The sequence below is a fragment of the Aquarana catesbeiana genome, linkage group LG02 (assembly GCF_042186555.1).
Source record: "Aquarana catesbeiana isolate 2022-GZ linkage group LG02, ASM4218655v1, whole genome shotgun sequence".
NCBI lineage: Eukaryota > Metazoa > Chordata > Amphibia > Anura > Ranidae > Aquarana > Aquarana catesbeiana.
The window spans coordinates 139,675,935-139,700,306 of NC_133325.1; the positions used below are offsets into that span (position 1 = coordinate 139,675,935).

The 24,372-nt window shown below is 39.4% G+C and overlaps 1 protein-coding gene across 1 annotated transcript; it reads right to left on the bottom strand.

The window, feature by feature from the left end:
• Positions 1 to 11,976: 11,976 nt before the first annotated feature.
• LOC141129812 (keratin, type II cytoskeletal cochleal-like) lies at positions 11,977 to 23,477 on the bottom strand. Its single transcript, XM_073617878.1, has 9 exons — positions 23,052 to 23,477; positions 18,624 to 18,832; positions 16,705 to 16,765; positions 16,522 to 16,617; positions 16,040 to 16,204; positions 14,874 to 14,999; positions 14,266 to 14,486; positions 12,630 to 12,658; positions 11,977 to 12,137 (listed from the first exon to the last, which is right to left on the bottom strand). Exons 1-9 carry the CDS (start codon positions 23,475 to 23,477, stop codon positions 11,977 to 11,979), a joined length of 1,494 nt encoding a protein of 497 aa, XP_073473979.1.
• Positions 23,478 to 24,372: the final 895 nt, after the last annotated feature.

Below are 24,372 nucleotides of genomic sequence, written 5' to 3' on the forward strand. Positions count from 1 at the left end.
CTGGTTTATGATTTAAGTCTGTTTGACTCATAGAATGTATGTTCTTTTGAGTTCAAACTATTTGGTAAGCCTACATCTGCCTTGGTGGGAGCTTCATTGCACTGGTGTTTTCAGTTTTTTATCCATTCCATTTTTTATGCCATTGTGGTGAATAGGATTTTCACTTTTTTCACTACACACTGTGGACTTTACAGAACTTTTCACAGACTTTCTTTAATTGTTTAATTCACAAGGCACATGTCATATATGGTATTTTTGCGATTTTTCATTAGCTAATATGGTTTTTATTTGACTAACTGATATTTTGCAATTCACTTTCCATAGTTAATAGTTGGTGTTAACCAACCCAATTATTTAAGCGCTACACTTGTTGTGTTAGCTGCTACCATCAGTTTGGGCAGCGCGGGGTACCTCTTTACATCATAGATATAAAAAGTATACACACCCCTGTTAAAATGCCAGGTTTCTGTGATTTAAAAAAATGAGACAAAGATAAATCAGAACTTCTTCCACCTTTAATGTGACCCATAAACTGTACAACTCAATTGAAAAACAAACTGAAATCTTTTAGGGGGGTGGGGTAAAACTAAAATAATGCGGTTGCATAAGTGTGCACACCCTCTTATAACTGGAGATGTAGCTGTGTTCAGAATTAAGTAATCATATTCAAACTCATGTTAAATAGGAGTCAGTGCACACCTGCCATCATTTAAAGTGGCTCTGATTAACCCCCAACTGTTCTAGTAGGTCTTTCCTTACATTTTCTTAGTCTCATCCTACAGCAGAAGCCATGGTCCACAGAGAGCTTCCAAAGCATCAGAGGGATCTCATTGTTAAAATGTATCAGTCAGGAGAAGGGTACAAAAGAATTTCCAAGGCATTAGATATACCATGGAACACAATGAAGACAGTCATCATCAAGTGGGGAAAATATGGCACACCAGTGACATTATCAAGAACTGGACGTCCCTCCAAAATTGATGAAAAGACCAGAAGAAAACTGGTCAGGGAGGCTGCCAAGAGACCTACAGAAACATTAAAGGAGCTGCAGGAATATCTGGCAAGTACTGGCTGTTTGGTACATTTGACAACAATCTCCTGTATTCTTCATATGTCTGGGCTATGTGGTAGAGTGGCAAGACAGAAGTCTTTTCTCACCAAAAAAAAATCCAAGCCTGGCTAAATTTTGCAAAAACACACCTGAAGTCTCCCAAAAGCATGTGGGAAAATGTGTTATGGTCTGAGGAAACCAAGGGTGAACTTTTTGGCCATAGTTCCAAAAGATATGTTTGGCACAAAAACAACACTGCACATCACCAAAAGCATGGTGATGGCAGCATCATGCTTTGGGGCTGTTTTTCTTCAGCCGGAACAGGGGCCTTAGTCAAGGTAGAGAGAATTATGAACAGTTCCAAATACCAGTCAATATTGGCACAAAACCTTCAGGATTCTTCTTGAAAGCTGAACATAAAGAGAAACTTATATTCATATATTGCTAAGTCAAGATGTGCCATGCTGATAGACTCATACCCAAAAGCCTGAGTGCTATAATAATATCAAAAGGTGCTTCAACAAAGTATTAGTTTAAGGGTGTGCACACTTATGCCACCATATTATTTTATTTTTTTTATTTTTACTTCCCCCCTAAAAGATTTCATTTTTTTTGTCAACTGAGTTGTACAGTTTATAGGTCACATTAAAGGTGGAAAAAGTTCTGAAATGATTTATCTTTGTCTCATTTTTTTACATCACAGAAGCCTGTCATTTTAACCTACCAGGCGGTATGATTATTTCGGATTTTAGGTGCTGAAAGCGGTACAATTATTTTGCATGGAAATTTGGCGTTTTATATTGTAGGTCTGTAAATCTTAACAATAACACACTTAAATCTGTCCAAACCAGAGTCTAGTAGATATCCCGGGTATGATAAAGTTTGAAACACAAAAACATAAATTATAATATAATAAATAAAAATAAATAATTAAAAAAAAAAAAAAAAAAAATAGTAATAAAATAAATTTCCCCACAATTCACTATCGCTCAATTCTACAAGTGTTCTAATTTACTATCGCTGTTTTCTAGCTGGTCTAAAGCCACTTTTGACATAAAGGGACACTTTTTGGTTGCTATGGACAATCTCCAGTTTCCAGGCAGAAAGAACAGTGTATATCATGTAAAACTGCATGCAGGGCATGGGCCAAAGCACTGGGGACAAAAGGGATGTGAAATCATTTCATACAGTACTGTAATCTGTAAGATTACAGTACTGTATGTGTTATGATTTTTTCTTTTTTTTTAATTTGCCGCCAGGCTCCGCCCCCGTGCGTCGCGCCGCTCGCAGGGAACGGAGCCTGGCACGGAGAGGCTTCAGGGGAGGACAGAGTCCTCGGACACTGCGGGTGACATCGCAGGATCCCGGGGACAAGGTAAGTAAAGCCGCCCCAGGATCCTGCAATGCGATCCCGAGTGTGGCTCGGGGTTACCGCTAATGGTACTGAATTTTAACCCCGAGCCACACTCGGGAATACCGCCAGGGAGGCTACCAGGGGTGTGTAGACTTTTTTATATCCACGGTATATCTTTCCAGCCTGAGTATCTCTCTAATTTGTTTTATCCAGTCTACACGAATGGGAGGTTTCGCAGACCTCCAAAGCAGCAGAACTAGTCTGCAGGCCTGGAACAAATCCTTAGATATTGCTTTCCTGCATGGATCTTGGACTGGGAGATCACTAAGGATTAGGGATGAGCCGAACACCCTCCTGTTTGGTTCGCAGCAGAACATGCGAACAGGCAAAACATTTGTTAAAGTCTATATGACAAAAACATGAATAATCAAAAGTGCTAATTTTAAAGGTTTATATACAGGTTATTGTCACAACAAGTGTTTGGGGACCTGGGTCCTATGTATCAATGTATCAATGTATGTATCAATGCAATTTTTTTTTTTTTAAAAGTCATTTTTTTCGGGAGCAGTGATTTTTTTAATACTTAAAGTGAAACAATAAAAATGAAATATTCCTTTAAATATCGTGCCGGGGGGGGGGTGTCTATAGTATGCCTGAAAAGTGGCACATTTTTCCCATGTTTAGAACAGTCCGAGAGCAAAATGACATTTATAAAGGAAAAAAAGTCATTTAAAACTGATCACGGCTGTAATAAATTGTCGGGTCTCGGCAATATAGATAGAACTCATTGAAAAGAAAAGCATAGGATCCCCCCCAATCCATTACCAGGCCCTTTGGGTCTGGTGTGAATATTAAGGGGAACCCCAAACTAAAATTAAAAACAAAAATTGCGTGGGGGTCCCCCTAAAATCCATACCAGGCCCTTCAAGTCTGATATGGAAATTAAGGGGAACCCTGCGTCAAATTTAAAAAAAAATGGCATAGGGGTCCCCCCTAAAATCCATACCAGACCCTTATGGATTTTAAGGGAAACTCTGTGCCAAAATGTAAAAAAATATGGCGTAGGTGTCCGCCCCCAAAATCCATATCAGACCCTTATCCGAGCAAGCAACCTGACAGGCCGCAGGAAAAGAGGGGGGCTGAGATAACACCCCCCTCCTGATATCATGCCACATGCCCTCAACATGGGGAGGGTGCTTTGGGTTCTGACCCCAAAGCACCTTGTCCCCATGTTGATGGAGACAATGGCCTCATCCCCACAACCCTTGCCCAGTGGTTGTGGGGGTATGCGGGCGCTTATCGGAATCTGGAAGCCCCCTTTAACATGGGGACCCTAGATCCTGGCCTCCCCCCTGTCTGAATTGGTAATGGGGTATATTGTACCCCTACCATTTCACAAAAAAAGTGTCAAAATGGTAAAAAAAGACAAGAGACAGCTTGGGATAAGTCCTTTATTAAAAAAAAAAAAATGTCCCACAATGTAAGTTCATGCTGCCCGATGGACCGAAAAAGAAAAAAAAAAAAGCTGCAACCGATCCACCTCCAAGGGTGGCTCCCGCCGAGTGATGCGTCTTCTCTGTGACAGTTCTTATATAACTGAGGGCGGGGCCACCCAGTGAATTAAATGGGTGACCCTGCCCCCCTCTGATGCCACGGGGGCTTCCCCGTGGCTTCAGAGGGGGGCGGAGTCATATATTTCTGGTATGGATTTTGGGGGGGACACCTACGCCAATTTTTTTTAAATTTGGTGCAGGGTTCCCCTTAATTTCCATATCAGATCTGAAGGGCCTGGTATGGATTTTAGGGGGACCCCACGCAATTTTTTTTAAATTCTGGTTCGGGGTTCCCCTTAATATTCATACCAGACCCAAAGGGAATGGTAATAGACTGGGGGGGATCTCATGCTCTTTTTTTCAATGAGTTTTATCTATATTGCCGAGACCCAACAATATCATTACAGTTTTAAATGACAATTTTTCCTTTAGAAATGTCATTTTGCTGTGGTACTGTTCTAAACACAGGAAAAATGCACCACTTTGCAGGCATACTATAAACACCCCCCAGGTATGATATTTAAAGGAATATTTCATTTTTATTGTTTCACTTTAAGCATTAAAAAAATCACTGCTCCCGAAAAAACAGACGTTTTTTAAAAAATTTTTTGCATTGATACATGTCCCCTGGAGCAGGACCCAGGTCCCAGGTCCTCAAACACTTTTTATGACAATAACTTGCATATAAGCCTTTAAAATTAGCACTTTTGATTTTTCATGTTAGTGTCCCATAGACTTTAACGGTGTTCCGGTGGCTCTCAAATTTGCCGCGAACACCGCATATTGTTCGCTGTTCTGCGTACAGGCGAACACCCGATGTTCGAGTCAAACTTATGTTCAACTCAAACATCGGGCTCATTCCTACTAAGGATACCTAGTAAGCATTGTTTGGGGTCTTCTCTAACAGTGGTTTGAAATACATTATTTATATTGGTAATAAACCCCGTGCAATATATGTGCATTTTAGGACACATCCACAGCAAATGAATCAGGTCTTCATTATTCATTTTACATCTATTATATAGTGGTTCAGTCAGTATACCCATTTTATGTAACTTCAAAGGAGTATAATGGACAGCTATATACATATACATAATATATAATATACAGCTGAAATAATTTTTGTGTTACATTAAGTGAAGAAGTTTGTACTGCTTGCATACTATCTTCCCATCTGTCTTCCTCAAAAGTACTAACATCTTTTTCCCAAAGAATCTCCACATGAAAGGGATAATGTGCATGATAGGAAGGCAGCAGCATTGTATAACACCTGGAAATAAGCCCTTTAGTGGGCCCGTAGTTTTGCATAAAATAAAAAAGTAGGGCTGGTGAGCTACTGTAAATGACTCTTAAAACCTGTGTAGTGTGTTTTTTTTTATATTGACACTTTTCCCTAGGTGAATGGGTAGGGGTACCATGTACCCCAAACTCATTCACACAGGGTGGGGGGCCGGCATCTGGGGGCCCCCTTATTAAGGGGGGCTCCCGGATTCCGATAAGCCCCCCGCCCGCAGACCCCAACAACCAACGGCCAGGGTTGTCGGGAAGAGGCCCTTGTCCTCATCAACATGGGGACAAGGTGCTTTGGGGTGGGGGGGCCGCAGGGCGCCCCCCTCCCCCAAGGCACCCACCCCCCCATGTTGAGGGCATGCGGCCTGGTACGGCTCAGGAGGGGGGGGGGGCGCTCGCTCGTCCCCACCCCCTTTCCTGGCCGGCCGGGCTGCGTGCTCGGATAAGGGTCTGGTATGGATTTGGGGGGGGACCCCCACGCCGATTTTTCGGCATAGGGGGTTCCCCTTACAATCCATGCCAGACCTAAGGGCCTGGTATGCCTCCGAGGGGGGAACCCACGCCAGTTTTTTCATTTAAAATTTGGCGCGGTGTTCCCGCCTCAGGATTCATACCAGGCAGCTGTCAGCGCTGCCTGTCACTCATCGCGGAAGGAAAACAAAGTTTTCCTTTCCCGATGAGTGAGCCATCTCGGCGCTGGCTCCTGCGACGGGGCTCGTAGGTGTCAAATCTCGCCGAGAAGTGCGGCGAGATTGACACAATATCGCGGTCACCTACTGTACAGCTTGGCCACCTTCCTTTGTGCTTTAAATGCATGCTTGAGATGGAGGTAGTAGAAGTATATTGATTGAGGTAACGGAAAGCTAGAGGTAAAGAGATCCCGCTCCTCACAGGTGATAGCATCCGGCTATATTGCTCAGACTGCACTGTGAATGAGGTGCACGCCCTGCCACTGCTGCAGACACATAGTAAATGAAAAACTTTTATATTTATTTTTCATTTTTATTCCTATTTTTGGTCTGTTTTGCCCTAAGAGTATTACCATACCGTGAGCACCATCCCTGTGCTGTGGTCTATTTAAATGTCGTTATGTGATTGAGACGATTGTATGTTTTCACTGCACATTTTTGAAGCTTAGAGTAATGTTTGCAGTAAATTGATTGTGGACACCTGTTTTGCATTCACTTATGTCATATATAGTGTGTGTAGACTGCATTCCTTTGTGGTATTCATAAAGCACAAACTATCGTGTGAAACGCATCTACCCCTTTTTGTCATCTCTCTGCCTATCAGTATTGGTTGTTTTTATGGATTTGTGACACAGAAATAAAGCCGTTTTTTGCATGGTATGAGAGTGTAGCTATCAAAGTTTTCCGTAACTGAAAGCTAGTTTGAAGATCTTCAAAGGTTCTAAAGGAACAGTTTGTAAATATACCGTATGTCTTAAGTGAGTGACACCAAATTGTGTCCATCTCCATCAGCAGCTTATCTAGTACTCATTAATTTGGGTACATAAAAATAGAAATCATTTCACTTTTGTTTTGGATAAAGCTGGGAATAGTTATAGCTGGTGTCAAACTTTTTTTTATTTGTCTTCACAGAGGAGATTTTACCCTACTTCTGGATGTAATTGTAAATTACATTGTGATACTCCATTCGTGATGGTCACCATACCACCATTCGAAATACTATTATATGAAAACACACAATATTAAAATAGATCTAAACATAATAATGTAAATAAGTAATTGAAACAAGTTTGCCACTCATGACTCGAGCGATGATACTTTTGATTGCACTCGTGCTGAATCCCTTCTCTCAACTACTACTTTGCTTTCTCTTTGGTCACTACAATGCAAATATCTCGAGAAACCAATTAAAACTGAGGAGGTTTTGCTAGCTATAAAATCTCTAAAAACCCATAAGAGCCCAGGCACTGACGGGTTCTCAGCCACATTGTGCTGACCTCCTAGCCCCTGTACTAGTTAGGACATTCACCGCCAAATCATGGAAGACTCCCAGTTTCTGTGTCCTTCGGGTCAAAAATAAGGTCACACAAGAAATGATCCATGCAGAAATTGAGGCTGTCATTTCCGACAGAGTTGCCAAATGTAAAGCCCTTTGGTCCCTCTGGGTGATACACTTTCTCCCACCCAATTTTGACAAATCTTTGTTGCTCCCATAAGAGGCATCATCTCTGAAATATTTCCTGTCCGGCCTAACTGATGCAATTTAAAAACACCTGGAGTTTCACACCTCTCCTCATCCCCTCCCCTCTCCCCCACTCTACTCCCCTACCACTCTCCCCCTCCTTATATTATTCTCTTTTTTGTGTGTCCTACCTCTCTTTTTTAGGTAGTTAACATCCTACTAATCACCTCTATCTTCAAACCTGCTGCCAGGTCAGACTCACAACGTTTCTAAGCCTTAAATATCTGTTTATCTCAATATACTGTTCCATTGTAGTTTTGAAAAGTAGTATGCGCGATACCTTCCTAGATCTTTGGGTTTACACCCCTAGACCGAATAAATACTCTGTATCTCCGTGTGTGCATAACCCTCTTATAGCTCATTGACACTGGCTATTGTATTGTTTCTAATTCATGTTTAGTTCATACTTGAACTATTGTTTGCCTATACTTTACCTTATACCTTCAAATATAATTGTTTGAATAAGAAAAACTAAAGCTAAAGGTTGGTTGTGCTGTCTTCGCCTCACGACACAGTTTGTTCCCACATGGGGTGTCTGGGGGTGTTGGACAATACTCCCTACCTTATATTTAGGGCTCGGAATAGATTACATTATTCACGCATGTTTGTTATTACTGTTTTATTATTTGTACCCATTCATGCGATCCTATTTCCTATGTCCTAATAAATGGCAGATACTGTTCACCTATTTTTTCTTTTGATTGTTCTTTCTGATAAACTTCAATAAAAATATTGAACAAGAAATATGTATTTTCAAAGGTCATTTTATTTTTTTTAATGTTTAGCTCTCATTAAAATATTATCTGGTGATCCTGCCATCATGGTCTTTTTTCTGGTACTTCCTGTTATAGGGTGACAACACTCAGTCTCTCAATTGCTTTCCTGTGTTTCACCCTGCCACATGTGCTTTCAGTGGAGACTATGATCTCATTGTGCAGGCATTGTCCATCATTGTCACCATGAGGAAATGCAAATATTTATGATACATTGTAAGCTCTAACGAGCAGGGCCCTCTGATTCCTCCTGTATTGAATTGTATTGTATTTGTACTGTCTGCCCTAATGTTGTAAAGCGCTGCGTAAACTGTCGGCGCTATATAAATCCTGTATAATAAAAATAATAATAATAATGATACGCAGTCCTTTAACAAAACTGAATATCATAAAGGTAAGGTTGATATCTCAACTTCACATTTTTACAGTCTTATGCTCCGTACACACGGTCGGATTTTCCGATGGAAAATGTCCGATCGGAGCGTGTTGTCAGAAATTCCGACCGTGTGTGGACATTTTCCATCGGATTTTCCGACACACAAAGTTGGAGAGCAGGAGATAAAATTTTCCGACAACAAAATCCGTTGTCGGAAATTCCGATCGTGTGTACACAAATCCGACGGACAAAGTGCCAGGCATGCTCAGAATAAATAAAGAGATGAAAGCTATTGGCCACTGCCCCGTTTATAGTCCCGACTTACGTGTTTTACGTCATCGCGTTCAGAACGATCGGATTTTCCGACAACTTTGTGTGACCGTGTGTATGCAAGACAAGTTTGAGCCAACATCCGTCGGAAAAAATCCTAGGATTTTGTTGTCGGAATGTCCGAACAAAGTCCGACCGTGTGTACGGGGCATTATAAGGTTACCATTATCTAATATAACTTTGTCCAGGATTGGTATGGAAGTTTATTGTAAACCACAATATAAACTATCCACCTAGGTAAGTGAAAAATGTAAGGTTATGTACACTTTGAATATCTAATTGTGTGTAGGGGAAATGAAAGAAAATAACGTTTACTTGTACAAGATTGTATGACTGAAGTGACCACAGCTGCACCTCATTTACCAAGTGAACATTACAATATTGCAGCTTTGGAGTCTTGGGTTCACTTATAACTTTTTCTCTGTCAATACGTAATTTGACATATTGTCTTCAGGCTTCCTCAGGTTTCTTTCCACATACTGGAAGGCCTGAATCAACATTCTGACAATTCTCAAATGTTTCAGAATTTCTGGGCTGGTCAGACCCGAGATTCTATACATACAAAAAAAACTAAAATAACAGAATAAATGACATGCTGTACATCTATATATTTCCCGCTTAAAGTGGAGCTACACCCAAAAGTTGAAGTTCCATTTTAAGGCCTCCTCCCCCGCTCCTGGGTATGAAATGGAGCTTTTGGGGAAGAGGGGGCCGGGTATCCGATTTTGACAGGTACTCTCTCCCACTTCCGCTCTGACTACCTAGGTGATCAGAAGCTGAAGTTCTCCTCCTCCCCTCCCTCTCGCAGTTATCTGGGACACATGACAGGTCCCAGAAGACTGTGGGACCATTCACAATGCACAGTGCCGCTCATGCATGCGCAATGGGCACACAGTTGTGAAGCTGTAAGCTGTCAAAGCCGGGTGCCCATAGTTAAAAGGCCAGAACCGGGAACAGCAGATTCAAGATGAAAACGGTTGGGCTGAGCAAATTGTTGGATCATGGGACAGGTAAGTGGCTGCTTATTAAAAGTCAGCAGCTACAGTTTTTGTAGCCGCTGACTTTTAATTTTTACACAGGAGCCTGGAGCTCCTCTTTAACCACTTTAAGTTGTACTGCGGCAGGTTGGCTCTCCTGAACGAATCGTTGTAATTGTACGCCGGCCACTTTAAGAGCTCTAGGGGGGGTGCTCGCTCCCGCGACGCCGGAGCTGATGCGCGTATCCGGTGCCCAGGATGTCCACCGGCCACCCGCAATCCCTCCTGAGAGAGACAGAATGTCAATGTAAACGGACAGATCCCTGTTCTGTCTTGGGAAGAGAGACAGATCTGCTGTTTCTAGTGATCAGGAACTGCGCTCTCATTCCTCCTCCAGGGACTACACTCCCCCCACAATTAGAAACACCTCCCTAGGGAACACTTAACCCCTTGATTGCCCCCTAGTGTTAACCCCTTCCCTGCCAGTGACATTTATACAGTAATCAGTGGCTATTTTTAGCTCTGATCACTGTGTAAATGTCACTAGTCCTAAAAAAGTGTCAAAAGTGTCCGATCTGTCCGCCAAAATATCGCAGTCCTACTAAAAATCACTGATCACCGCCTTTACTAGTAAAAAAAAATAATAATAACAATGCCATAAAACTATCCCCTATTTTGTAAACGCTATAACTTTTGCGCAAACCAATCAATATACAGTTATTGCGATTTTTTTTACCAAAAATATGGAGAAGAATACATAATAGCCTAAACTAATGAAGAAATTATGTTTTTTTTACATTTTTTGGGGGATATTTATTATAGCAAAAAGTAAAAAATACAGTTTTTTTTTCAAAATTGTAGGCCTTTTTTTTTTATAGCACAAAAAAAAATGCAGAGGTGATCAAATACCACTAAAAGAAAGCTCTACTTGTGGGAAAAAAGGACATACATTTTGTTTTGGTACAGCATCACACTACCCCGCAATTATCAGTTAAAGCGACGCAGTGCAGTATCGCAAAAAATGGCCTGGTCATTAAGGGGGCAAATCCTTCTGGTCCTTAACTATTTAATATAAAATGATGATACTGAGCTGAATCCCTATTGCTATCACTATTATTGATATTTCATACAGAAAGTTGCTAGTGCGCTTTATATTCTGGGTGTTTTTTAACTTTTTTGCCCTGGGGGAATCCTTCAAATATTGTCCATGTCTTGTGGAACCCCTGATAACAATAATTATATGGCTATTGCACATTACTATGGTCAAAAAGTAGCAAAAAAAAGATTAAACAATGTAACCTACCTATCATATTTGACACCCAGGGAAGATCAATTTTATATACCCTTTGTTCTATACATCAACATTATTTTCAGTAATAATCTTAAAATGAAATGAATAATAGTAACAGAAAAAGAACTACAAACAGTAACAAATGTGGTGTTCCCTAACATTAATAGTTGGTGAAAAAAGTGCGTCCTTTCATTGATGGTCAGTGTAAAATGATCCTTCTTACAATGGTGGTCAGTATAAGTGGAAAATCAATTCCAAATTGCTCAAAGCTTTATGAACCCCTAGCAATCTTAGCAGGAATCCTAGGGTGCCACAGAACCCTGGTAGAGAAAGGTTGTTCTAGAGCTGATCATTAGCCCCATTCTGGTGAGGCTGGCAGGTTAATCGGCATCTACCAGGGCATGCACTAAAGTGTGTGAGTGGGACATTATACAGTAGACTTTACTGGGACAAGAACTACTGGCAATGGTAAATCATCAACTACTGTAAATGTTCTGTGGGAAATGTAATTTCAGGTAGTATCAGTATTTATAATTACAGCAGATGCAGGTACATGGATTACTGTTTATTGAAGCATTTTACAGCATACAATGTCACAAATATATACAGCAAACATTATATTTAGACTACACTAATAAGCAAGCCAGCACACCTAATTCATATACTGTATAGACATAATATTGAAAGGAGATTTCTACATTTCTAAGTAGGCTTTTATGCTATGCATAGATTGAGCAGCTTCATCATATCTCTGTATATAGGTCTTCACTTTAGCAGTGATGTCCATGGCTGGAGTAATGCTTGCTTATGGGGACATGGCTTCTGGAGCTGAATCCCCCCTTATGATGATGGTGGTGTTGGTGGTGGCCACTAGATTCATGGGACTTTCCTGAAGAATGGTGTTCTCCTCCAGTGCTGGAGTGCAGGACAGCTGAAACAAATGGATAAGTTATGTCAATAAGGTAAGCTTTGCCATTCCAGGCAATATATAAATACATGTTCAGGCAATGTAATTCAGAAGACAATGAGCTACTATGAATCCAGCAAGTCTACTCAAATTTTCTTCAAGGGCAAGTATACTTTAAATCAAGATTCATTAACCCACCCTCCCTAGTCCTCTTGTCTCTATATTTTAGAATATAAAGATAGGTGTAGTTAATTTCAGATGGTTTGTGGTTGGCTGAAATTAGAAACTGCACATCATGATCTGTGCACAGTATTATTAATCACAAATACATTAACACCTAATAGTTTAGAGAATGGTATCTGTGGTAAGAATAATTAGTAGAAATGATAAATTATTCATTAGTAAATAAACTATATTCAAAATATTTCCACATTAAATGTGGGAGGCATACAATTCACATTAATATGAATTTGCACATAGGTTTTTATTATATATGGAACAGATTGTTTTACTTACATATGTTTACATGTCCCTCTGCACCTATCCTGAAAAAGAGAAAAATGAACAGAATTTTAGCATGAATTTCATATTGTAAGATTTTTTATTACACCTATGAACATGAACTGGTAAATAACAAATGAACAGACTATCAGGCAGAAATCCAGATAACAAACAATTGTGCTGCAAGTTTGAAAATGACTTGCTAAGCTATTGCTAGACTTGCCAGGCTTCACAAGTTTGTTGCATAATTGCAGCAAGTCTGCATTGCAGGACTCCAGATCAACTTTCTTTGCAAACATTCTGCAAGTCTGCTGAAAGTTCTGGTTGAGTTATGTTGTGCAATAATCATCCCACCACAGGGGTCACTGTGGCTGAATTTTTATGCTGTAGACTTGCAGAGCTCTTGCTGTAGACTCACCAATGCAACTTTCCTCTTGTTATAAACAAATTTGCTACAAAGCGTGGAAAAGTGTCAACTAGAACTTGTGCTTCAAGTGCTCTGCAAGTGTACAACTTGCCAGTGAAAATGTGCAGCAAGTTAACAGACTTACAAATCAACACTGCCACAAATTTGTGGCAAGTTATATTTGCTACCTGGGAACTAGAGAACTAAAATGTATTTCTTACATATAAAGAAAATGGAGACTCCTCGGTTCTGACCCTTACATACAGTACCTGTCCATTTGAATATTGCTGCCCAATTGTAAAAGATTAGCAAAAATATTTATGTCTGTAGGAATCTACAACTTTTGCAGACCCCCAGTCTAATACTCTTGATGTTGTTACATAAAGGTTTTATGTGAAATCTCCATTAACAGCTGTAAATAATATTGCAATTAGAAATATATTTCAGTTAGAAGGAAATATATTTAAAGTATTGAGTGTTGTGTTGGTGTTACGGTAATTAGTTCAACTTCAAAGCTTGGCCTTTTGTTTTCCCTGATAACATCTCACCTGGATAGTAAACAACAGCCTTCTTTGACTCATCCAATAAGGCTGTGCCCAATATACATTTACTAGGTACAGTGACCAATTAGGGAGAAATATATTAGTCACAGTACAGAAAAGAGGGGGGGTATAATGCTTTGTGACCAAGCTAACTCATTCTTTGGTCTGGGGACAGAGAGCAGTCACCATGGGCTGACCTGAAGTTAACAGGTAATCTAACACTATACTTGCATCTTATATTGTATTATAAATATGGTTGTTGTGGGTAATCTGTAAATATCATGTAAGCCAGGGGACCTACACTGTACATTGTGTTGTAAATACAGTCTGGTGTGTAATTTGTATATATTATGTAACCCTATCAATAAATGTGTATTGTGGATGGAGCTACCTCTTTTGTGTAAGATCTCTCAGATCCAGGTATGTATATGTCCATACTACTACAATGATTGAGGTGTATGCACATAATAATAGAAATTAGGCAACACTGTCCATACTGAAATTTACACTTTAGCTCTGCCACACAGCACAGTCATCCTGGTGACCTGACTTTTCTCTGATGCAGCTAAATAACACAGCTAGGCCAGCTCCCTACCCCAAGCCTGGCAATGCATATTAAAAGAGAAGCAGAAGACTGATGAGGTAATCTCTTTGTTTTATCTTTCAGTTAGCATGTTCCTTGTCAGACATCTGAAATATATACCTGTGCTCTTCTCCTTCCAGCATTTTCTTATAAGTGGCAATCTCAATATCCAGAGCCAGTTTAACATTCATCAGTTCCTGGTATTCTCGTAGTTGGCGAGCCATGTCCTGTTTGGCTTTCTGTAGGGCAGCCTCCAATTCAGACAATTTTTGCTTGGCATCCCTGACAGCAGCTTCGCCACTTTCCTCAGCTTCCCTGATGGCAGCTTCAAGTGCAGCACGCTAGAAATGATTAAATAACATGCATTCCTTTTTTAATCTGGTAAATTGAGTATCACATGCTTTGTTTTATTTGAGTTCAATAAGCTTGACAAAATATACATGAGCAAAAAGGATCTCAATGAAACACGTGCTGAAAATTTTCTATTTATATCAACAAGAAAACAATAAATTACATATTACAAAGAAATTATACATTTTTATATATCCAATATAAAAATGTAAAAATGGGAAGCAAAAGACATTTCTGGTCAGTTTTAATCTGGAAAAATATAACATTAAACATTCATCTAAACAAGCACTATGAAATTGTTAAAAACCCTAAATCAGACGTGCTAACAATACTGTAAAGTTGGCCATAAAATTATAAAAAAAACTCTGGATTTATACCTGGGATTTGGCACATTCAATTTCACCTTTAAGCTTCTGAATTGTTCGATTGAGATCCGCAATCTCATTTTGGCTGTTCTGCAGATCGTTTCCATTTCTTCCAGCTGCCATTCGCAGGTCTTCAAACTGTAGATAATAAAAAAAAGAAGAAAATTCTAAATATTTGTGGAAACCAAATGTTTTAACTCCATTTGTTATTCCATGCGCCATTTTATTTGAAGGCTCATATCTCATAGGAAACTGCATATTTTTAATATATTAAGATGTAAAACTACTATTTTAAATTGAATTATCATAAGTAGAAGATATCGCCAGAAAAAAAAAATTCAACACAGATGTTTAAATGATATCTAACTCCCCCTCTCAAAATAAAAATATATATATATTTCAGATTACCAGTACTTTATTGTGGTGGCTGCATTCATTTTCCTTTTTCATGCTAAAAACATTTTCAGCAAGTAAAGAAAATGTGTGCTGATCTTGCCAGAAATGCAGTGTCTTGGTTACTTCTAGGGAGTTGAACTGAGCGCACAAACAATGTTTTCTTCCTTCTGTAAACTACTAATCCCATCCACTAACATGTAATGTAAAGAGATGGAGAGGAAGACATATTTGAAGTCATAGTAAAAACCATGGCTCCCTCCATAGACCCAGTAGAGTGAGGGAAAAGAATTGTGTTTTTTGCAATATTACCAAGTGAAAAAAAAGGAAAAAGGCCAAAATAAAAACAAATGCAGGCACCACATCTAAGGAGCTGTAAAACACAGTATAATACATTTTTTTGGGGAGGGAAGAGATGCTCTTAAATGCATGTTAACTTGAGGGGAACTATACATAGCATATTATGTAATTTTTAAGGAAAAGGGTTGGCTGAAATCAAAATGTAAAATTATGATCTATTATACAGATGGCCTCAAGCTAGCCGGGTGACAACACACTAATGGTGTTTTAACACTGGGTACCTGTACTGACAGCGTAAGTCTCATTAAATTAATATCTTGTTTTCAAATAAACCATGGCAGAATATTGGCTGTGATGAACATATACCGCTTTTCTCTCAATCACTTATTCAAACTATTCAGCTATTCATAGCTGCTTATATCTATTCTGAATTACAATGCATAGTGATACCTGTTGCCTTGTAGCTCCAATTATAACACACTCACCCTGGATTGGTACATGGCTTCAGCCTCTGCTCTGCTTCTGTTAGCAATCTCTTCATACTGAGCTCTGACATCGGCGATGATACCATTGATGTCTAGGTCTCGGCTGTTGTCCATGGACACAAGAACTGAAGTGTCTGAAATCTGAGCTTGGAGTTGATTGATTTCCTGAAAATTTAGAAAATATGTACAGCAACTACAGTATAGCAGTATAAATTACAGGCATACCCCACTTTGGGGTTTATTTACTAAAGCTGGAAAGTGCAAAATCAGGTTCATTTCGCCATAGAAACCAATGAGTTTCCAGGTTTTATTACCGAAGCTTAATTGAACAAGCTGGGGTTAGAAGCTCATTGGTTTCTCTGCAAAAGTGAGCCTGATTTAGCACTTTCCAGCTTTAGTAAATAAACCCCATTGTGTACTTAAACGTGGGGTATGCCTGTAATTAAGGAATGTGCTTATAACCCAAAAGGAGCGTTATTTACCGCATCATACAGGGTCCTAAGGAAGCCGATCTCATCGCTCAGGGAGTCAGCCTTGGCTTGAAGTTCAGCTTTGTTCATGAAAGCAGCATCAACATCCTACAGTTATAGATACAGAGTTATTCGTTTTATTAGTGTTGCTTTAACAGACAATACAGAAAGCTGTGACTAATTTAAAATGTTTACCCTCTTCAGAGAAACAAATTCATTCTCAGCACTTGTTCTTCTGTTGACTTCATCTTCATATCTGTAAAAATACACATTTTTTTTTTCTCATATGTCCTTTACATACTAAACAATGTGTAAATTATGAACTGTTACTAAACCATTTGAGTCCCAAGTGCCAATTTAAAATGGTGTGAGTAGAGTGACTATTTGTCCCAGTGCTGTTTTGAAATGTCTCTGGGAATCAGTAGCTCCTGTGCGTCCCAGCAGGGGTTTTGGCTGAAACTGAAGGCTGTCAATGACAGTCAGCATTCAGTTCTAAGCCTTTGGAATGATCATCACCTGGGCTTCCGATACTTCTACGTTGATTCCTTAGGAGCGCACTGCAGAATCGAATGCAGACACTATGGGGTTGATTTACTAAAGGCAAAAAGACTGTGCACTCTGCAAGTGCAATTGCTCTAGAGCTTAGTAAATGAGCAGAAGCTCTACTGACTTCCATCATCCAATCATGTGCAAGCAAAAATGCTTTTTTTTTTTCCTTGCACATGATTGGGTATTCTTTGTAAAGTGAAGCCATACCTCATTAAGCTTTGGGGCAACTGCACTTTGCAATATGCACAGTCTATTTGCATTTAGTAAATCAACCCCTATGCTTCTGTTTAGTATTTACATTGGAAGTGTAATGTCGTCACATGTCACGTCACTGCACTTACTCTTACATAGTTACATAATTACATAGTAGGTGAGGTTGAAAAATGAAAAAAGTCCATCAAGTCCAACCTGTGTGTGATTATAAGTCTTAGTATGTAGGTCCAGCCAGAGCTGTTGCAGACAGCAGTAGATCATTATTACAAATGATCTGCTGCTGCACAGCTGCATAGCTGCATGAGGGTTTGGATCTGGTCTCTACTTAATAGATCCAGACAACCCTTCATGAAGAAAAAAAGTGTAAATAAAAATTGAACAAAAAATTATTTTCCCTTCCAAAATCCCTACAACAATGATGGTTGGATGATTGGGATGATGTTTGCATCAATTGCTAATGTGAGTGAATACAATGTCATCTTAATTTATAACATGGTGGCAAATATGAAAAAGTCACCATTGTAATAATTTGTGCCCACGTCTTACTGTAATATTGCGTAAATTATTTCTGCAAACCAATTTCCCCCTGCATGCATTGTAGCATCAAAAAGGATCCAGCTTTATTGCTTTCCTAAATTGTATATGTTCACTTTACCATATTGTTACATTACCTGAAAGTTGGGCTGTGATATGATTTTAAACAGCAGACTTGAATTAACATATTTTGTGGTAAATATCTGGGGACTCTCAACTTCTGTCTTTGGAAAAATTATAGGAAATGGTATTTTTTCTCATTTTTCTACTATTTATTTTCAATAAATGTCGAAGAAAAAAAAATTATATATTTAAATTTACTACCAAATGAAAGCCCTACCTGTTCCTAAAAAATGAAATACAGTATCAAAGCAAATGTATACCTTTATATTCTTTTGTAGCTGAAGACAATCTTTGCCTTTATTTAGACCTGTAGTTGCCATGGTGATACACAGCTATAACACCCACTATTTGAGTGAAAGTTCTGTTGAGATCTGACATAAACACACACTGGTAACTGTGACAGTTACCACCAGAGTCATGCCTTAAATGTAGCATACACTGTATGTGTTTGATTTAAGGATTTTTGATTAGGGATTTAATAACATAAAGAACATTTCTAACAAGCTTTATTTTGAGCAGTTTAATTGTGAGCTTAGTTCTGCTTTAAGAATTAGATGTTAGGATTTAATGACTAATACTAGAATTTCCATATTGCCAGTCTGAGCCTGGCCCCAAAACATGGAGAGGGTAAAACGTTACCGTTAGATGCAGGGTACTCCATACATTTATGCATTAATGTGTAATAGTATTGGTACCTTCTCCTTATTTCTTCTACAGTGCCTTCCATGCTGTTCCTCTCTGCATCCAGGCGAGCTCTCTCACATTCTAGATTCTCCAGCTGTCTCCTGAGGTTGCCAATAAAAGCCTCAAACAGAGGTTCAATCTGACATCTTGCTGTCTTCTGCTCTTTTAGAAAAGACCATTTGGTCTCCAGCATCTTGTTCTGCTGTTCCAAAAATCGTACCTGTGTTGGAAGTATGAAATAATTGTGTATGAGAATAGAAATGGGATAACATACAATAATATACATGCTTTCACATGAACCTAAGTCAGATTGGATTGGCAAAAGCATTTTATTAGAATATTTTCCATGTTCTTTGACTGGAACAGTATAATTTAGTACAGAGTATGCACATCTATTTTTCCATTAATAAAACAGTTCACTAGAATGAACTACATATCACTTTTGGTTCATTTAGGAGGCTTAAGAACTTATGTTTTCATACTTTAACCTCTCCCGGACCATCCGGACTACTGCGGCAGGTTGGCTCCCCTGCGTGAAACCACGTTACTGTACGTGGTCTTGCGGGGTCCGGATAGCAGGCACGCACCCACTGCACAACGAGGGTGCCGATGCTCATGGCCGACGGTCGCGATGATCGCCGGCCATGAGCGATCGTGACCAGGAGACACAGAACAGGGACGAGTGTGTGTAAACACACACTTCCCTGTTCTGTTCTGACAGGAGTGACAGATCGTGTTTTCCTATTAGCTAGGAACCATGATCTGTCACTTCCTGTAGATAGTCCCTCCCACTTCAGTTAGAATCACCTCCTAGGGAACATAGTTAACCCCTTTACCACCCCCTAGTGTTAACCCCTTCACTGCCAGTGGCATTTTTACAGTAATCAATGTATTTTTAATCGCACTGATTGCTGTATTAATGCCAATGGTTCCAAAAATGTGTCAAAATTGCCTGATGTGTCCACCATAATGTCGCAGTCATGATAAAAATTGCAGATTTCCGCCATTACTAGTAAAAAAAAATAATAATAATAAAAATTACTAAATCTATCCCCTATTTTGTAGACGCTATAACTTTTGCGCAAACCAATCAATATACGCTTATTGCGATTTTTTTTTAACCAAAAATATGTACAAGAATACATATTGGCCTAAACTGAGGAAAAAAATTGTTTTTTTTTTAATATATTTTTGGGGGATATTTATTATAGCAAAAAGTAAAAAATAATGCGTTTTTTTCAAAATTGACGCTCTTTTTTTGTTTATAGTGCAAAAAATAAAAACCACAGAGGCGATCAAATACCACCAAAAGAAAGCTCTATTTGTGGGAAAGATTTTGTTTGGGTACAACGTCGCACGACCGCGCAAATGTCAGTTAAAGCGAAAGCAGTGCAGAATCTCAAAAAGTGCTCTGGTCAGGAAGGGGGTAAATTCTTCCGGGGCTGAAGTGGTTAACTTAAAGTCAATGAGGGTGATTTACTAAAGGAGATAAAAATCTTCACTAAAAAATGTGTGTGGATATTTACTTACTACAATTATTTAATAATGTGAAAAGCAAATTCCTGTTAATTATAAATATAGAATCATGTGCAGGTGCTTTTCACGTGTTTGAAAAATTGAGGTGAATATTAACACAGCTTTTGAATTACAATTCTCTAACCCTTTAGTAAATCAGCCCTATTGAATTCATATTCACTATATTAACCTCCCTGGCGGTATGATTATGTCGGATTTTAGGTGCTGAAAGCGGAACAATTATTTTGCATGGAAATTTGGCCTTTTATATTGTAGGCCTGTAATTCTTAGGAATAACTCACTTAAATCTGTCCAAACCAGGGTCTAGTAGGTATGATAAAGTTTGAAAAACAAAATCATAAATTATATTATAATAAATAACTATAAATAATAACAAATAATATATAATAATACATTTTATTCAACCAATTTTAGTCAATAATATAATCAAATCAAAAACGCTGAAATTTTTTTAGGCCAAACAAGGGTGCAATATTGCTTCAGTAAACATCCCGAGTATGGTAAATTTTGAAACATGGGACTGCACCAATTCCAACGTCACAATCAGGACAATAGAACTTGGTTTATTTTCAGATTTTTCTTCCAGTGTCATTACGCTTTGAGCAACAAACTACACACATCCCTGTGAGTACTGCCTTTTTTTCAGTTGGTGGGATGTGGTCCATAAAGTGACGATCGTTCTGGGTTGACAACACCAGCAGCACAACATCCAGCTCTGTTTGCAGCCCTTGGTGTTTGGTGGTCCAGAAAGATACGTTCTGCAACTTTCCAAACAAAGTCAGCATAAACCACAGGCTTATCACTCTTTTTTTTTTAGTAGAATGAAGGCATTCGATAGGCATTGTTCAAGAACATGCCTGAAGATCTTCTTTTAATATTTTTTTTTGTTGTTTTCTCATGGCTGAATAAAATGTCATTGCCTGGTCAGCTCTGTCAACACCTCCCATGGTGTTGTTGTAGTCTATAACCACTTGTGGTTTCATGATGTCCTTCCCACCTTTTGTGTGTACCATGACAGCAGAGGTGTTATGGATTGTACCCATTAGGCACACATCTTTTTTGTCACGCCATCACAGTGCCATCATTTTGCCTTTCTGCCAGGCAACCATTTCTCCCATCTTGAGCTTCTTATTGCCAAAGGTTGGCGGCATGTCACGCCGGTTAGCCCTAACGGTTCCATAGGCATCCTTTTTGTTCTGTAGAAGGAACTCATAGAGATCAGGAGACGCGTAAAAATTGTCTGTGGTTACACAATAGCCCTGATTCAGCAATGGCTCAATCAATGAAAGAACTGAAGAGGTTGCCATTCCATAATGACTGTATTTTTGGTTTAATTTGGTTCCTTTGTCAGTGTATAGGACAGAATTCCAAATATAACCAGTGCTCAATTCACATAGCATGAAAGATTTTACGCCAAATTGTGCTCTCTTTGACGCTATATATTGTATCCAGCTGAGCCTACCCTTGTAGGCCATTAGACTTTCGTCTTAGCTGATGTCTCTATCTGGCACATAGCTCTGTTGGAAATTTTTCATAATGATCTGATATACCTCCCAAATCTTCTTGAGATTGGGGGCTGGATGAGTAGTTTTGTCAAATGCTTCATTATTTCCAAAGTGCAAATATTTCATTATCAGGGAAAATCTGTACTCCGACATGACCGTTCCAAAGAATGGAGTGGCTAGTAATTTATTGATTGTCCAATACCACTTTTGCAGGGGTTTCCCCACCACTCCCTGAAGATTTATTAGGCCCAGAAATTTCCAGATGTCCTCTTTGGTCACTGGTTCTCACTTTCTGCTACTTGAAAACCTCCAAGGTAGCAGCTTGTTGCTCCTGGTACCGGTTTGTCTCCGTAACTATTTTTTCAATAACCTCACTGGTCAAAAATAGTTGGAGGTATGCCAAGGGCTTGTTAACTTCAACATCCACTTTGATACCAGGTGCTCCAGTAAATGGGAATCTTGGGGGACGCTACGTGATTCGTACCGCAGTCGATAGAGCACCAAGTCTGCACATCACTGATGTCAGTCGCAGGATCGTCGCAGAAATCACTTTCTGTGTCTGATGACGAACTTCACCATGAATCGTTATCACTCAATTCTGCAAGTGATTCTGTAACGCTATCGCTGTTTTCCAGCACATCATAAACCACTTTTGAGGTAGAGGCACGCTTTTTTGATGACATGGTCGTTCTGCAGTTTCCAGGCAGAAATTACAGTAAAACTGCAGGAAAGGGCACTGGACAAAGCACTGGGGGGCAAACTGAGGTCATTTTATTAGATACAGTAATGTAATCCAATAAGATTACAGTGTATGGTGTGTGTTGTGGTTTATACTTTTTGAATCTGCCGCCGGTTCCACCCCCTGCATCACGCCGCTCGCAGGGATGGGAAGCTGGAACACACAGAGGATCGAGCGGAGGATCCGGCCACCATACACAGCGGGAGTACATCGCGGGATCCCGGGAACAAGGTAAGTAACCTCTTCCAGGATCCAGCGAAGCAATCCTGAGTGTGGCTAGGGGTTACCGCTAATGGTACTGAATTCTCACCCCGAGCCACACTTGGGAATACCGCCAAGGAGGTTAGGGGCAGTATATTTTCATAGACATCCTGTGTATGACATTTTAAATAAAGTATATACTGGGAAATAATGTTAAGTAATTTGAGGAAACCTGTAGATCATTGTGGGGACAGTCATACATGATAACATCAAACGGCACTAGTTGTTCATGCTAAATAAATTGTACATTTAGGGACACAACTTTAGGACTTTGATCAAACAGAACATAACACATACACCTTGTGCCTTTTTTTTTAAACTTATAAATATTGTCGGCCACTTAATCATATATACATACACCCTTTCCTTTCATTATAAATGAACTTGACAATTCTCACCTTGTCAATAAAGGAGGCAAATTTATTATTCAGGCCCTTAATTTGGTTCTTTTCTTCTGTTCTAACTCTTTGAATGTTTGGGTCAATTTCCAGATTAAGAGGAGCCAGAAGACCCTGGTTTACAGTAACTGCTGTGATCCCTCCAGAACCAGACATTCTTTTAAATCCATGACCATGTCCAACAATACCAAATCCAGATCCATATCCATGTCCACTTTTCCCTAAATGGAAACTTCCCACTGAAATCTTAGGTCCCTTTGAGCCAACAGAATGGTCACTCTTGCTGCTGAAACAATGCTGGGTCTGGTGAACATTTTTAGAAGAGTGTGATAAGAAGCTGTGTGAGCTGGAATGTTTGGGTAAAGAAACAGAACCAGAACTGAAGTGTTTGTGTCCAGATGAGGCCAGGATGGAGCGGTGAGACATGATGGATCTCCTCTTAGATTTGATACACAGAGAATCCAAGGTGCTGTTTACTCTCCTGGGCAATGTTCAATGCTCTGACACTTGCTAGGCTCTTTTTATACTAAACTGGGCGTAGTTAGTAATATTGACATTGTTATGACTACCTATGATTTTAGCTTGATGATAATAGTTCATCCGTTTGTCATCGAAAATAAAACAGTAACCCATCTATATTTTCAAAGCCGTGACATTTTTACTAGTGGCTATTAATATAATAAAACAATATTTTATTAGTCTAAGCAATGTGAGCTGATGTTATTAAAATAAATCATTACCATGTCTTGTATATGTCCCAGTAATGCCTTATAAGTTGGTTCTACTTGGAGTGGCCCAATATTTAAAAAAAAAAAAAAATCAAGATATTGAATTTCAGGGATTTCAACTGTAATCAATTAAGATTATGTAGCACACCCCGTAGGGACTGCTAATGAACTTGGACCCCCCATTCTTTCACAAGCACCCAAAAACAGAGAAGAATCTGTGACTTTGTTTTTGTTGTTTATTAGGAGGTTAATATGTGGATAGGGATGGGAGGTTATGGGATGCCCACTTGACTTCAGCAAACTTTCAGCAAAACTTCAGGGACATCTTCCTATATACATTCTATATACAGTCTCCTTTACTTTCCTCCTGCACAGCTCTTGCTTGCTCCAGCTGAATCACTTTAAGTTAACTGATAGGCTCCCATTCAGATTAGCAATAGCCCTTTACAGGCAGGAACTCGTAGCCCCATTTGTGTAGCACAGTGTAGTAAAACAGCTTGTAACTCTTCCTCTGTGGTCACTGATCCCAGCACCACCTCTTCAGGCACTGCCAACCCACCTGGCTTCAGCTGCCCCTTTCACCAGCCTTCCAG

What these genes read in the sequence shown, in the direction of transcription:
- LOC141129812 (XM_073617878.1), bottom strand. Translation starts at nt 23,477, where the DNA reads ATGTCTCACCGCTCCATCCTGGCCTCATCTGGACACAAACACTTCAGT. An exon ending in TTGCCTCCTTTATTGACAAG is followed by an intron (nt 18,833 to 23,051) that starts GTGAGAATTGTC and finishes CTTCCAACACAG; the next exon opens with GTACGATTTTTGGAACAGCA. An exon ending in AATTTGTTTCTCTGAAGAGG is followed by an intron (nt 16,618 to 16,704) that starts GTAAACATTTTA and finishes CTATAACTGTAG; the next exon opens with GATGTTGATGCTGCTTTCAT.